Here is a 17,258-nt window from a genome sequence, read left to right on the forward strand (position 1 = left end):
GGAATAAAGGTTCAAACTGTAGATATTTTGGTCAAAAAACATCTAAAATGTATGTACAGTAATACAATTCTAAAATTAATTTTAGGACTGTGAATATTTTGATAAAAACATCCAAGATTGATGTAAATAATACAATTCAAAAACACATTTTCACACTGTAGATATATTGGTCAAAAAGCATCTAAAATTAATGTAAATATAAAAATTTAACATACAAACTGTAGATATTTTGGTCCAAAAACAATGAAAAATCTATGTGAAATATTCAAATTAATTTTCCACATCCAACTATGAAATACTTATAGATGTGATTGTCCATCTATCGCATCTTGAAGGGGTTTTATCATAAAAGCTAATGTTTCTTACCTATTGGTAGCAGTTTTTGTGTATTTGGGATCTGCATAAGTCTTGAAAATGTGAAATCAAACATGGAGGCATGGGGGAGATGTTTATAAAACAATCTTGCCTTCCTTCATACGAGCTGTTTGGAATTTGCCCAATTTCTGACGTTTTTTCCCCTAATGTGACGTCAGCGGATATCGCCATATATGGTAGAAATTTACCCAAAATGCTTTGCGCGAGTCCACGCCGTAGTCAACAAGCTCCTTCATGTTCTCTATCCTCTTGTTGTGGGGCAGACTGGCTCGTACATGCACATGCATCCTCCATTTGTAAGTAGCGTACAGTTCTAACTTATATCTGTCAGTGGACTCTATAGGGAAGATAAAAACTACAACATGGCTTTCAAAGTGGAGGCACGTAAATAAGAGCGCCCACACAAAGTGTCATGAAGAAGGTCTGTAAAACATCTATGCAACATTTTGACCACCAATAACTGTTCAACTGTAGAAAATAAATCATAATATGAGCCCTTTAAAGTGATTGAATCACTTTAAAGGGGTCATATTATACATGTAGTGCAATACCAGTTGTAACCAGCAGGGGCGCTGTTGATCTAGCTACACTGCATCCATCTAGATCAGGACTATTCAGCTCAATTATTTTGGGGGCCACATTTCCAGAAAGCTACGGACCCCAGGGCCAGACTGCTCCCTTCACTACTGTGAGAACCAGTGTCCTCTACGGTGGACATTAGATCTATTTGATCAAAGTTATAAAACAAAATACCCTCAGGAGACAAACAGGAGAGCTGTCCTGTATTATGGACCTAAACTGTAAAACATCTATGCATCATTTTCATTACTATCATTTATGTTTTTAGGTTTATTACGTGGTCAGGTGCGTGTCGCAGTGTGTGGTCACCAAACACTGCAGGAACGTAGCAGCAGTGTGTCAAAGACGGCAGCATAATTATACTTTGACGAAATAAAAGCATGTTTTATTGTAAGTTTATGAGCTTATGGTTAGAACTATATATAGACGTATTATTTTGGTGTATTTCCTCAGAAAAACTAACAATTGCACGTATCCGGGCAAACTGTAGATATTTTGTTCAAAAACTAATATTTATGTACAAAAATAAAATATATCGTTTTCAAACTGTAGATATTTTGGTCAAAAACTATAACATTTATGTACAATAATAAAATAAATAATTTTCAAACTAAATATTTTGGTCAAAAACCATGACATTTATGTACAATAATAAAATAAATCATTTTCAAACTGTAGATATTTTGGTCAAAAACTATCTAACATTTATGCCCAATAATAAAATAAATCATTTTCAAACTGTAGATATTTTGGTCAAAAACTAATATTTATGTACAAAAATAAAATAAATCGTTTTCAAACTGTATATCTTTTGGTCAAAAACAATAACATTTATGTACAATAATAAAATAAATAATTTTCAAACAAAATATTTTGGTCAAAAACCATGACATTTATGTACAATAATAAAATAAATCATTTTCAAACTGTAGATATTTTGGTCAAAAACTATCTAACATTTATGCCCAATAATAAAATAAATCATTTTCAAACTGTAGATATTTTGGTCAAAAACTAATATTTATGTACAAAAATAAAATAAATCGTTTTCAAACTGTATATCTTTTGGTCGAAAACAATAACATTTATGTACAATAATAAAATAAATAATTTTCAAACAAAATATTTTGGTCAAAAACCATGACATTTATGTACAATAATAAAATAAATCATTTTCAAACTGGGAACGCCTCGGGGTCCCACAGGAAGAGCTGGACGAAGTGGCTGGGGAGAGGGAAGTCTGGGCTTCCCTGCTTAGGCTGCTGCCCCCGCGACCCGACCTCGGATAAGCGGAAGAAGATGGATGGATGGATTTTCAAACTGTAGGTATTTTGGTCAAAAACTAATATTTATGTACAAAAATAAAATAAATCGTTTTCAAACTGTTGATATTTTGGTCAAAAACTATAATTTATGTACAATAATAAAATAAATCATTTTCAAACTGTAGATATTTTGGTCAAAAATTATAACATTTATGTACAATAATAAAATAAATAATTTTCAAACTAAATATTTTGGTCAAAAACCATGACATTTATGTACAATAATAAAGTAAATCGTTTTCAAACTGAAGATATTTTGGTCAAAAACTAATATTTATGTACAAAAATAAAAAAAAAATCATTTTCAAACTTTAGATATTTTGGTCAAAAACTATAACATTTATGTACAATAATAAAATAAATCATTTTCAAACTGTAGATATTTTGGTCAAAAACTAATATTTACGTACAAAAATAAAATAAATCGTTTTCAAACTGTAAATTTTGGTAAAAAAACATGAGATTTATGTACAATAATAAAATAAATCATTTTCAAACTGTAGATATTTTAGTCAATAACTAACATTTATGCACAATAATAAAATAAATCATTTTCAAACTATAGATATTTGGGTCAAAAACTAACATTTATGTACAATAATAAAATAAATAGGAGAACTCTCCTGTATTAAGGACCTAAACTTTAAAACATCTATGCAACATTTTCATTACTATGATTTGTGTCAAAAACGGCAGCATAATTATACTTTGACGAAATATAAGCATGTTTTATTGTAAGTTTATGAGCTTGAGTATGGTTAGAACTAGAGATGTCCGATAATATTGGACTGCCGATATTATCGGCTGATATATGCTTTAAAATGTAATATCGGAAATTATCGGTATCGGTTTCAAAAAGTAAAATGTATGACTTTTTAAAACGCCGCTGTACGGAGTGGTACACGGACGTAGGGAGAAGTACAGAGCAGTTGCGTCTCCCAGTCATACTTGCCAAGCCTCCCGATTTTCTCGGGAGACTCCGGAATTTCGGAGGGGCAACCATTCTCCCGAATTTCTCCCGATTTCCACCCAGACAACAATATTGGGGGCGTGCCTTAAACGCACTGCCTTTGCGTGCCGGCCCAGTCACATAATATCTACGGCTTTTCACACACACAAGTGAATGCAAGGCATACTTGGTCAACAGCCATACAGGTCACAATGAGGGTGGCCGTATAAACAACTTTAACACTGTTACAAATATGCGCCACACTGTGAACCCACACCAAACAAGAATGACAAACACATTTCGGGAGAACATCCGCACCGTAACACAACATAAACACAACAGAATAAATACCCAGAACCCCTTGCAGCACTAACTCTTCCGGGACACTACAATATACACCCCCCGCCCCCCAACTCCACCCACCTCAACCTCCTCATGCTCTCTCAGGGAGAGCATGTCCCAAATTCCAAGCTGCTGTTTTGAGGCATGTTAAAAACAATAATGCACTTTGTGACTTCAATTATAAATATGGCAGTGCCATGTTGGCATTTTTTTCCATAACTTGAGTTGATTTATTTTGGAAAACTTTGTTACATTGTTTAATGCATCCAGCGGGGCATCACAACAAAATTAGGCATAATAATGTGTTAATTTCATGACTGTATATATCGGTATCGGTTGATATCGGAATCGGTAATTAAGAGTTGGACAATATCGGATATCGGCAAAAAAGCCATTATTGGACATCTCTAGTTAGAACTATATATAGACGTAATATTTTGGTGTATTTCCTCAGAAGAACTAACAATTGCAGGCATCCGGGCACAGCCGCACACCTCCTCGGTAGCAAAGATGGCGCCTATTGTTTAGTTGGCCATACTCTCTTTGTGCACGACTGTGAAGAAAGTGATGTCAGTCATACTACTTGTTCATGTAAATGTGAAAAATGTGTCATGGAAAAAGAATAGAGAGGATCAAAAATCATTAACCAATGATGAATGTGTCCATTGTAGTCTATCCCTTACATCTGTGGCAATATTAGTTTGACATAAACATTTTTTCCAGCCCTCAAAAGATTCCACAATCCCACACTGGATGAGAAAAGAGTTTTTGTTTGCTGCTGCCGTTAAATGCCACCGAGACTAAGAAGACCCGATTGTGAATCTCTCCTTTCAGTGGCTGCATGACTGTGGTCTTTCTTGGTGTCACTTTCACAGCAGCACATGTGACATTGTGTACCTTGTATCTCTTCTTGCAGCCTGGCACCGGGCACGCGAAGGGCTTGTCCTCGCCTCCGTTCATGCACATGGAGCTGAGGATGGACTCGGAGCTGATGGCGCTTTCTGTGGTCCAGGACTCGTCGCTGTCCGACTCCTCGTAGTCCACCTCCTCCTCGTCATATTCGCTGCCTGGGGGCCCGAATGGAGGGGGGGGGGAAAAAACATTTAAAATGGCAAAAAACATTTTTTTTTATTTGATTGATACTAATAGTGCTTGGTTCGTTGGCTGAATAATGTGTGTGTGACTGTGGAGCACATGCTCACACACTCCAGCACCTTGTGCGTGCCTGGGAGTCAGAGTGCAGGGATTGCCGCTGGGGAGGAGATCATTAAGTGGGAGTGATCCCCATTGCTCAGCCTGGAAAAATACCCAAGGGAATAGTTTCCACTCACACAGGCCCCCCCACAATCACACAGGAAATGCTGCCGCTCAGCATGAGGAAATGCAGGGTACCCTGGCACATGTTGAAGTGTGTGTGTGTGTGTGTGTGTGTGTGTGTGTGTGTGTGTGTGTGTGTGTGTGTGTGTGTGTGTGTAAAAAAAGTGCAGACTTAACACTACGTTTGCAACCATTTGGGCTGGTTTTGGACATCTGCTTCTGAGCTACACACACACACACACACACACACACCATGTGAACACACAGCGTGACAGCTGCTATGTAATTAGCAGAGTGTTGACTGGTCTGCTCACTGCAAGAGCCTACATATCTCACACACACACAAATATGGAGAGGGGGCTCAGCCGAACCTTTTCTTGAGAGACAAGTTGGAATAGTCCCACGATAAAAGTGTGACAAAAAGAAATACACACACAGATTGTTCAGTCAAAATATCCATATAGACAACAAAATGCTGCACAAACAGAAAAATAAATACGCACACACAGACAGAAAAAAAATAAAAGTGGTGCCACACAAATAGAGAGATAAATGCAAACACAGTTGACAGTGGTGTGGTCTCCTTTCCTTTCCTTGACAAAGGAAGTGAGACAGGAAGTGAATGCACGTGTCATCCATCACGCATTCCGACACACGTTCACACACCTGTCGTACCTGTCGGTGTGCTGCTGCGGAAGGAGGACGAGGGGGTGATGGGGGGCGTGACGGGCGGCGTCAAGTTGCCGCTGGTGTGGCGAGGGGGCGTGGCCGTGCTGTTCCTGGACACGGCGCCCGTGATGGACAGCGACAGTTTGGGCGTGGCCTTCTTCTTCATGGTCTCCTGCTCGCGCCGCGCCGCGTCCGTCATGAACCTGGTGAGGATGAACGTCGGTCAAAAAAAGTTGCCTGAAACAACCAAACACAGTTTTGTTGATTGTTGTTTCAAGCTGCGGTTTATTGTGCTTTTGAAATGTCGTCTTTAAGGTGAGAGAGGGAAAGTGCTTACGGAATGAGCACTTTCACATTCACCGGCACTACTTCGGCAAAAGTATTGGGACACCGAGCTGTGAAAGTCGCAGTAGAGTGGAAAAACAAGTTGTTTTTATTTGCGTATTTGTGTTTCACTGTATCCATTAAACCATATCCAATTTTATTTACAATACGCAAAGTATGTGAAAATATCATGTAAACATCACAAAATGCCACAAATTAAGTCAGTTATTTTGAATATTCCGCTCCAAATACCTTCGGTAATTTCCGTAGATTCTTCGTCACTGTAGTAACGCTCCTTTTCGGATTATAAATCGCTCCGGAGTATACGTCGCATCGGCCGAAAATGCATAATAAAGAAGGAAAAAAACATATATACGTCGCACTGGAGTATATGTTGCATTTTTGGGGGAAATTTATTTGATAAAATCAAACACCAAGAATAGACATTTGAAAGGCAATTTAAAATAAATAAAGAATAGTGAACAACAGGCTGAATAAGTGTACGTTACATGAGGCATAAATAACCAACTGATAACGTGCCTGGTATGTTAACGTAACATATTATGGTAAGAGTCATTCAAATAACTATAACATATAGAACATGCTAAACGTTTACCAAACAATCTGTCACTCCTAATCGCTAAATCCCATGAAATCTTCTGCCTCGGTGTCGCTTCTAAACAACTCTGCCAACTCCAAATGTATGCGCCGCTTCCTCTTGCCGTTTTCTGCTGCATATTTCACTACGCCCAGCTTGTAATCTGCAGTATATGATTTCCTTTTCGGTGCCATTTTTGTTCAGCCCTTCTCAGTTTTTATAAGTTACCGCCAATGTTGAAATGATCCATTTTTATACCTACGGACGTAGTAGCAGGTAGCATCCCATGACCCACAATGCACTTTTGCCATGACCCGCCCCCGCCAAATTTTAATTGGTTGACGTGTGTGACGATTGCTGACGTGTGTGTGACGATTGCCGACATTAGCCTCGTCTCTTACGGGAATGAGATAAATAATATTATTTGATATTTTACGGTAATGTGTTAATAATTTCACACATAAGTCGCTCTGGAGTATAAGGCGCACCCCCGGCCAAACTATGAAAAAAACTGCGACTTATAATCGAAAAATACGGTACTTTCAGCAAAATTTTCCACTTGAATAAAAATCACTACCAAAAGCAATAAAATAGAGTGTCTCTGTTAAGAAAGAGGTAGAGGACCATCAAATATACACAACCAAAACAATAAATAAAATGGCAAAATATTGGTATTGTGACCAAATTGATAACGGTTATCACGGTGGTTTGGCTTCAAGCGGGAAGATGTCGAACAAGTATGCGGCAAAAGCGTTGCTACAAAAAGTAGCACCGCTGCTCATTTGTAGCATGACTTGAAAAGTCACCCGCTAGAGAATGAAGAGTGCTTGAAACTCTGCATGTCAACATCTCCGGCCGGTGCCACACCAACAAAATGCCAAAGCAACCATTTCCACATCAACACCGTATGAAACACATAGTCAACAACAGAAGGAGATAACGTCCGCAGGAACCTACCACATAGCGTAGGACATACACTATTTGATTTCCTATTATGCAGCTCATTTTTATTTGACACTTATTGAAATATCTTGTGTGGCATCATGCACAAAAGTGCACTTTATTTGTTTTAAACTATTGTAGTGGCGTTCTGTACAAAAATGCACTTTAATTTAGTGTTGTTTTGATATGTCATCTTAGTGACATCATGCACAAAAGTGCACTCATAGCTTCTTTTTAAATGTCTCTGACAATCTTGCACTTTCTGTTTTGAAATGACATGAATGTTTGTGGGCAGCACGGTGGAAGAGGGGTTAGTGCGTCTGCCTCACAATACGAAGGTCCTGAGCAGTCCTGGGTTCAATCCCGGGCTCGGGATCTTTCTGTGTGGAGTTTGCATGTTCTACCCGTGACTGCGTGGGTTCCCTCCGGGTACTCCGGCTTCCTCCCACCTCCAAAGACATGCACCTGGGAATAGGTTGATTGGCAACACTAAATTGGCCCTAGTGTGTGAATGTGAGTGTGAATGTTGTCTGTCTATCTGTGTTGGCCCTGCGATGAGGTGGCGACTTGTCCACGATGTACCCCCCCTTCCGCCCGATTGTAGCTGAGATCGGGGTGGCGGGGGGCGCTGGAGCCTAAGGGATTAAGCGGTTGAAAATGGATGGATGGATGGATGAATGTTTGTGCCACTGCTTAATAACTGTTTAATAAATACAGTTTTGGTAAATTGACTTAGTTGTGGTTTCTCTCTCTGCATGAAAGTTTAAAATGAGCATATATTAATGCAGTATGAAGAAGAATGTTTTAATGTAGACACATAGAATCATCATACTGCTGTGATTATATGCATCAAGTGTTCATTCAAGGCTAAGGCAAAATGTTGAGATATACCGTATTTTTCGGACTATAGTCGCAGTTTTTTTCATAGTTTGGCCGGGGGTGCGACTTATACTCAGGAGCGACTTATGTGTGAAATGATTAACACATTACCGTAAAATATCAAATAATATTATCTATCTCATTCACGTAAGAGATGAGACGTATAAGATTTTATGGGATTTAGCGATTAGGAGTGACAGATTGTTTGGTAAACGTATAGCATGTTCTATATGTTATAGTTATTTGAATGACTCTTACCATAATGTTACGTTACCATACCAGGCACGTTCTCAGTTGGTTATTTATGCCTCATATAACGTACACTTATTCAGCCTGTTGTTCATTATTCTTTATTTATTTTAAATTGCCTTTCAAATGTCTATTCTTGGTGTTGGGTTTTATCAAATAAATTTTCCCCAAAAATGCGACTTATACTCCAGTGCGACTTATATATGTTTTTTTCCTTCTTTATTATGCATTTTCGGCCGGTGCGACTTATACTCTGAAAAATACAGTATAACGTATATCGTGACATGGCCTAAAAATATCGAGATATCAATAAAAGGCCATATAGCCCAGCCCTAGTAGCAAGCCAACGTTAGTCCATAACAACGCATGCATCTTGCGATTATCAACGCTGGAAATAACCTCGACTTCATCTTAAATTATCGTTTGGTTAATTGACTGATCGAATATCGTCCCAGGCCTACCTATCATGTACTTTTTCACGATAATTGGTCGATACCGATCGATGGTCTTATCATGGATTCCAGCGCGGAATGAAGTGATATTACAGATACTTCAGGCGTCCACATAATGCAGCTATTGGATACTGTAATTAGCGTGTAAAGTTTTGACAAGCTCTAATTGAGCGGAATAAACTGGCCTTTAAAAATCCATCCTGCCTTCCAAACAGTTACAGTGACTACCGATGACATTTACGAGCTCACCGCTTCAACAATTACCCGCACCTTGCAAACTCTCTCTTTCTATCCGCTGACATATTTCCTCATGTAGCGGCCATGGAGCGATTTCGGAGAGGCGGGACTTATCGGCTGGCACCGCTGGCTCGCAAACAAGCGCGTACGCGAGCCGTCATTCTGGGGAGTCAGGCGTCTTGTGTCTTGTGTGGTTTCGTCTCGGCGGGTGAGTCACCACTTTTTGCCCGTGGGAAGACGTCAGTCATTCGCGCGACCTCGGGCTTAATGAACGCACACCATTTTCTGCTCGCTGCCACTTACAGACCAGGAGGCGGCGCTCACCTGTTGATGTAGCTGAGGGCCAAGTAGGTGGGCTGCTGTTGCTCTTGCTTCTCCAGGACACGAGGATCCGTATCTGAAAGGAGGACACGCTGCGTGTTAATCAAACTCTACATTCCCACGCTGCGCCATCACTCCACAGGCGGCAGACTCGGAGTCTGAGGACGGCAAACAAGATTGTTTTGTTTTTTTGCCCGGGAGTAAAGTTGCTGTGATGAATGTATACAGTGTATTTCTAAAACACACACATTTTTCTGCCACTTCCAGTGCCGGAGGGGAGCACCATTAACTTCAAAAAAAATAACCACGCCTTCCTCCAGCCGCCTGGGAAACAACCCTACAGGGGGACAAATGTGCCGTGCTAGCGCCATCAAGTGTTCAGCAAAATATAGCGTGCTAATGATAATGTAATGAAGATGTTGGATCATATCTGTGCGACTATATTACATCCTGTCCTCAAAGTTGTGTGTGTGTTTCACACCTCATTGTCCCCAAAACAAATGCAGATGTCCCGCAGAGCACGCAGAAGAACACCAAGGAAGAACAACAAAACCAGCCCGGAAACTTAGCACACGTGCACACTCACGCTATAACACACACCATGTTGCTGTTACAGATCAAAGTTCTCAGCAAGTACGACAGCAAACACACACGTGGTCCACTCAGGTGGTCTTTGGCAGTCTTTTATAGGAGAGCCTTAAAGACACTACCTGTTGCTTAAACCAGGACTACACACACACACACACACCACAATCCTATCCCTTCCATATGTCCACATTGTGCATTAAAGTTATTAGGATGAGTAGAATTGGAAATTAATTGGGAGCAAATATGAGTGCACTACTGACTGCAACCAGCAGAGGCGCTGTTGTGTGGTATTTGTTGTCAAAACAACTGTTAGCTTGCTGTTACAGCGATTAAAGATAATTACAACTATCAAATATAATTCTTCAAATGAATAACATTTTCACAGTGAAATTATTTTTTTAAATGATGGATGAGCAACAAAACCAATAATTTCACAACAAGTGGGGAAAAAGGTGAAATTAAATAAAACAACAAAATAAAAGTTATAAAAAAAAAAGTTTGAATACCGTATTTTTCGGACTATAAGTCGCAGTTTTTTTCATAGTTTGGCCGGTGGTGCGACTTATACTCAGGAGCGACTTATGTGTGAAATTATTAACCCATTAAAGTAAAATATCAAATAATATTATTTAGCTCATTCACGTAAGAGACTAGACGTATAAGATTTCATGGGATTTAGCAATTAGGAGTGACAGATTGTTTGGTAAACGTATAGCATGTTCTATATGTTATAGTTATTTGAATGACTCTTACCATAATATGTTACGTTAACATACCAGGCACGTTCTCAGTTGGTTATTTATGCCTCATATAACGTACACTTATTCAGCCTGTTGTTCACTATTCTTTATTTATTTTAAATTGCCTTTTAAATGTCTATTCTTGGTGTTGGGTTTTATCAAATACATTTCCCCAAAAAATGCGATTTATATATGTTTTTTTCTTTCTTTATTATGCATTTTCGGCCGGTGCGACTTATACTCCGGAGCGACTTATAGTCCGAAAAATACGGTATTTGTGAAAATATACACTAAATATGTAATATGTTATCAATCCATTAAATGAAGAATTCAAGCAATGGGGGTAGTAAATAACAAAAAACAAATACATGCATTAATTTGTGAATTAATGTGAAAACAAAAATCTTAGCTGCCATCTAAAATTAATAATATAATTACATATTAAGGAATAAATATTAAAGTATTAATTAAATCCAGAGGTGAGTATACTAATTTATTTTGATTTCTAATTAAATCAATTCATTCAAATAAGTAAAAACAGGCATGTTGCACCGAAAGCAAAATTAAGAGTCTTCCATGCAGCTAAAATACAAACCCCGTTTCCATATGAGTTGGGATATTGTGTTAGATGTAAATATAAACGGAATACAATGATTTGCAAATCCTTTTCAACCCATATTCAATTGAATGCACTACAAAGACAAGATATTTGATGTTCAAACTCATAAACTTTATTTTTTTTTTGCAAATAATAAATAACTTAGAATTTCATGGCTGCAACATGTGCCAAAGTAGTTGGGAAAGGGCATGTTCACCACTGGGTTACATGGCCTTTTCTTTTAACAACACTCAGTAAACGTTTGGGAACTGAGACACACATTTTTTTAAGCTTCTCAGGTTGAATTCTTTCCCATTCTTGCTTGATGTACAGCTTAAGTTGTTCAACAGTCCGGGGGTCTCCGTTGTGGTATTTTAGGCCTCATAATGCACCACGCATTTTCAATGGGAGACAGGTCTGGACTACAGGCAGGCCAGTCTAGTACCTGCACTCTTTTACTATGAAGCCACGTTGATGTAACACGTGGCTTGGCATTGTCATGCTGAAATAAGCAGGGGCGTCCATTGTAACGTTGCTTGGATGGCAACATATGTTGCTCCAAAACCTGTATGTACCTTTCAGCATTAATGGCGCCTTCACAGATGTGTAAGTTACCCATGTCTTGGGCACTAATACACCCCCATACCATCACAGATGCTGGCTTTTCAACTTTGCGCCTATAACAATCCAGATGGTTCTTTTCCTCTTTGGTCCAGAGGACACGACGTCCACAGTTTCCAAAAAAAATTTGAAATGTGGACTCGTCAGACCACAGAACACTTTTCCACTTTGTATCAGTCCATCTTAGATGAGCTCAGGCCCAGCGAAGCCGACAGCGTTTCTGGGTGTTGTTGATAAACGGTTTTCGCCTTGCGTAGGAGAGTTTTAACTTGCGCTTACAGATGTAACGACCAACTGTAGTTACTGACAGTGGGTTTCTGAAGTGTTCCTGAGCCCATGTGGTGATATCCTTTACACACTGATGTCGCTTGTTGATGCAGTACAGCCTGAGGGATCGAAGGTCACGTGCTTAGCTGCTTACGTGCAGTGATTTCTCTAGATTCTCTGAACCATTTGATGATATTATGGACCGTAGATGGTGAAATCCCTAAATTTCTTGCAATAGCTGGTTGAGAAAGGTTTTTCTTAAACCGTTCAACAATATGCTCACGCATTTGTTGACAAAGTGGTGACCCTCGCCCCATCCTTGTTTGTGAATGACTGAGCATTTCATGGAATCTACTTTTATACCCAATCATGGCACCCACCTGTTCCCAATTTGCCTGTTCACCTGTGGGATGTTCCAAATAAGTATTTGATGAGCATTCCTCAACTTTATCAGTATTTATTGCCACCTTTCCCAACTTCTTTGTCACGTGTTGCTGGCATCAAATTCTAAAGTTAATGATTATTTGCACACAAAAAAATGTTTATCAGTTTGATCATCAAATATGTTGTCTGTGTAGCATATTCAACTGAATATGGGTTGAAAATGATTTGCAAATCATTGTATTCCGTTTATATTTACATCTAACACAATTTCCCAACTCATATGGAAACGGGGTTTGTACAAGATGTATTCTTTAATTAAGTTATTATAAATGTAATTGCATTGTGCATTGGGAGGACACTGGGACAATTAGGATTATTGCTGTGTTTCTTTTGAGATCAATTTCCAGATCAATAATTATTTGTTGTGAGTGATTGCAAGTGAAAGCACACATATATTAAAAGGCCTGTGAGGTGAACCAGGTGCGCAGATGTCGCAGTTAACGCTGCCCTTTATGACTTCCACTCACCTCGCAGCACAGGAAACTGCGTGTGTGTGTGTGTGTGTGTGTGTGTGTGTGTCAGGTCTGATACTGTCTGATTCTCAAGGCATTCAACCAATGAGTGCTTTTTTTTAACACAAACATCCATCTTTTGGTAAGTGGAGCACTGCTGCCCCCTGCTGAAGCGCCAGTCTGTGTGTGTGTGTGCGTGTGTGTGTGTTAGTACACATGTGCAGGCCAAGAATGCATGGCTTGTTTCGCAGGCTGCTAATTAAGCCACACAGTGTTCTTTAACGTGTTTTTCAAGCAGCAGGCAACAGGATGCAGGCTAAAAAGCGGGAATGTGGGCGGCGTTTTCATTAAAAAAAAAAAAAAAAAAAAAAGGGGCAAACTTCCCTGTAATTACGCCTGGGCCAAGGCGACTTCCGCCACGCGATGATGATGTGTGACCTTGCGTGCGCGGCGTGTAAAGAGAGCTTCCACAGTTTCCGCCTTGAGGGATGCCAGTCCACTAATTGGTCCGCTACACCCTCACAGCTCGTTTGGGAGACATGGCGCCCAAACACACATCCTATGCCCGGGTCCACACAGGACGCAAAAGAAAAAAATCATAATTTTACTTCACTTAAAACGGTTTAAGTAAAAAAGTGCAAAAACTTTAATCCCTTTATATTTTGACTTTATTCCCATATCATTTGTGACATTTCCACTGTATATTTCTGGAAACAGAACTTCTCGTGATTCTCCCTAAAAGTGGCATTTTTTTGTCTAAAGATACAACTTTATTGTAAAAAACATTTGTATAAAATGATGACTTTATTCTTGTAAAAATCACAACTTGTATTTATAAATTTTTATATCTGTACCGTAGAATGATACATTTTACCGCACTTTTCAATGCCTTTAAAGTAGCAGTAGAGTGCAAACACAAGTTGACTTTAAAGGGGAACATTATCACCAGACCTATGTAAGCCTCAATATATACCTTGATGTTGCAGAAAAAAGACCATATATTTTTTTAATCGATTTCCGAACTCTAAATGGGTGAATTTTGGCTAATTAAACGCCTTTCTATTATTCGCTCTCGGAGCGATGACGTCACAACGTGATGTCACATCGGGAAGCAATCCGCCATTTTCTCAAACACCGAGTCAAATCAGCTGTTATTTTCCGTTTTTTCGACTGTTTTCCGTACCTTGGAGACATCATGCCTCGTCGGTGTGTTGTCGGAGGGTGTAACAACACGAACAGGGACGGATTCAAGTTGCACCAGTGGCCCAAAGATGCGAAAGTGGCAAGAAATTGGACGTTTGTTCCGCACACTTTACCGACGAAAGCTATGCTACGACAGAGATGGCAAGAATGTGTGGATATCCTGCGACACTCAAAGCAGATGCATTTCCAACAATAAAGTCAAAGAAATCTGCCGCCAGACCCCCATTGAATGTGCCGGAGTGTGTGAGCAATTCAGGGACAAAAGACCTCGGTAGCACGGCAAGCAATGGCGGCAGTTTGTTCCCGCAGACGAGCGAGCTAAACCCTCTGGATGTCTTGGCTCACACCGTCCCTTATGCCACCGAAGATGATCAAGAGAAGAATATCAACCCTAGCTTCCCTGGCCTGCTGAGATCAACTCCAAAACTGGACAGATCAGCTTTCAGGAAAAGATAGCGGATGAGGGTATGTCTACAGAATATATTAATTGATGAAAACTGGGCTGTCTGCACTCTCAAAGTGCATGTTGTTGCCAAATGTATTTCATATGCTGTAAACCTAGTTCATAGTTGTTAGTTTCCTTTAATGCCAAACAAACACATACCAATCGTTGGTTAGAAGGCGATCGCCAAATTTGTCCTCGCTTTCTCCCGTGTCGCTGGCTGTCGTGTCGTTTTCGTCGGTTTCGCTTGCATACGGTTCAAACCGATATGGCTCAATAGCTTCAGTTTCTTCTTCAATTTCGTTTTCGCTACCTGCCTCCACACTACAACCATCCGTTTCAATACATGTGTAATCTGTTGAATCGCTTAAGCCGCTGAAATCCGAGTCTGAATCCGAGCTAATGTCGCTATAGCTTGCTGTTCTATGCGCCATGTTTGTTTGTGTTGGCATCACTATGTGACGTCACAGGAAAATGGACGTGTGTATATAACGATGGTTAAAATCAGGCACTTTGAAGCTTTTTTTAGGGATATTGCGTGATGGGTAAAATTTTGAAAAAAACTTCGAAAAATAAAATAAGCCACTGGGAACTGATTTTTAATGGTTTTAACCCTTCTGAAATTGTGATAATGTTCCCCTTTAAATGTTTGTGTTTCATTGTATCCATTAAACCATATCCACTTGGATTTACAATCTGCAAAGTATGAGAAAATACCATCTAAACATCGCAAAATGCCACAAATTTAGTCAGCCATTTTGAATATTCCGCCCCAAATACTTTGGGCTATTTCCGGAGATTGACGTCACTGTAGTAACGTTTCTGCACCCTGACCATGTTATCCGACCAGTCATACTAGAAATACGCAAACATTAGAAAGAGATGGGCTGTCTATCAGTCTATATAACACATTGACACATATGTTTTTGTTTTTTGATGCATTCCGAGTGGTAAAAAATAAATGAATTAAAAGTCCGCTAACAAAGGAGTCAACGAGGGCTCTCTATTTTGCCCACAAAACTCTCTAAAGAACAATCCAAAACCCGCAAAAAATACTCTATTTACATTTCGTGACCTGAATATTGACCAAATACTCGTAGTGTTGTTTTTTCAGCGCTAACGCAGACAAAGTATTTTCAGCATTGATAGCTCCGGCTCTTTCCACCTCAGTGGTCTAGTGGTTAGAGTGTCCAGGTTGTGAGTTCAAACCCCGGCCTAGTCATACCAAAGACTATAAAAATGGGACCCATTACCTCCCTGCTTGGCACTCAGCATCAAGGGTTGGAATTGGGGGTTAAATCACCAAAAATGATTCCCGGGCGCGGCACCGCTGCTGCCCACTGCTCCCCTCACCTCCCAGGGGGTGATTAAGGGGATGGGTCAAATGCAGAGGACACATTTCACCACACCTAGTGTGTGTGTGACAATCATTGGTACTTTAACTTAACTTTATCTTTAACAAAGACATGCACCTGGGGATAGGCTGATTGGCAACACTAAATTGGCCCTACTGTGTGAATGTGAGGGTGAACGCTGTCTATGCATCTGTGTTGGCCCTGCGATGAGGTGGCGACTTGTCCAGGGTGTACACCGCCTTCAGCCCGTGTGCAGCTGAGATAGGCTCCAGCACCATCGCGACCCCGTAAGGGACAAGCGGTAGAAAATGGATGGATGGATAGCCGAGAGCTAACAATAGTTTATGCTTGATGATAGGAGGATTTAGCCTTGAATCTAGAAGTTGTTCATCTGTGACATACAGTTTATACCCGGAGATAGAGACAAACACACTACAACAGAAGACAGTGTCATACTCAGCAGCAACTTGTTTTAACCCTTCATCGTGTGCATTAAAATTAATTGTTCATCTAAACGGAAGATATGGACATCCTATCAGTTGTCATCACAGAGAGAGCAGACATTGTACAGTAAGCAATCGTTTTATTATGTTTGTAATTTGTATTTCTTGTTTAACACTTAGCAGTACTGCTACATGATGCTTAACGTTTCACTAAAGTTGGATCTGTTTAGCAGAGCTTCTAAAACTTGTAGCTCATCCTCCTTGATCAACAATATAAGGTTCTGGATCATCATTCTTCCCAAAGTAATTGCTATTTGCTCCTACAAGTCTGCATGATTAGCATTGTTGTGTCTGACTAGCTCATTGTCTCTAAAAATGGCTCGGGACTCTCCGTGAGATTGATACTATTTTGATCATATCTATTTATTCACAAACTTTGGAAGTCTTTTGATGTCATACATCAGCTATGAATATGATAATAGCTTCAATATAGAGGCAACTTGTTTTTCCACTCTACTGCTACTTTAACCATGTCGTATGACTTTAC

General features: G+C 39.7%; 1 protein-coding gene across 2 annotated transcripts in view; it reads right to left on the bottom strand.

Annotated features, from left to right (window-relative positions):
- The window catches only part of LOC133620856 (juxtaposed with another zinc finger protein 1), a 115,231-nt gene that overhangs the window by 4,774 nt on the left and 93,199 nt on the right, over positions 1–17,258 (bottom strand). For both annotated transcript variants that reach the window (XM_061982466.2, XM_061982467.2), the window contains 3 exons: positions 9,562–9,634; positions 5,563–5,759; positions 4,468–4,637 (listed from right to left, as the gene is read on the bottom strand). In XM_061982466.2, coding sequence (XP_061838450.1) covers positions 4,468–4,637; positions 5,563–5,759; positions 9,562–9,634 — 440 coding nt within the window. The remainder of the gene's footprint in view (positions 1–4,467; positions 4,638–5,562; positions 5,760–9,561; positions 9,635–17,258) is intronic.

This window comes from Nerophis lumbriciformis, linkage group LG21 (genome assembly GCF_033978685.3).
Source record: "Nerophis lumbriciformis linkage group LG21, RoL_Nlum_v2.1, whole genome shotgun sequence".
Classification (NCBI taxonomy): Eukaryota; Metazoa; Chordata; class Actinopteri; order Syngnathiformes; family Syngnathidae; genus Nerophis; species Nerophis lumbriciformis.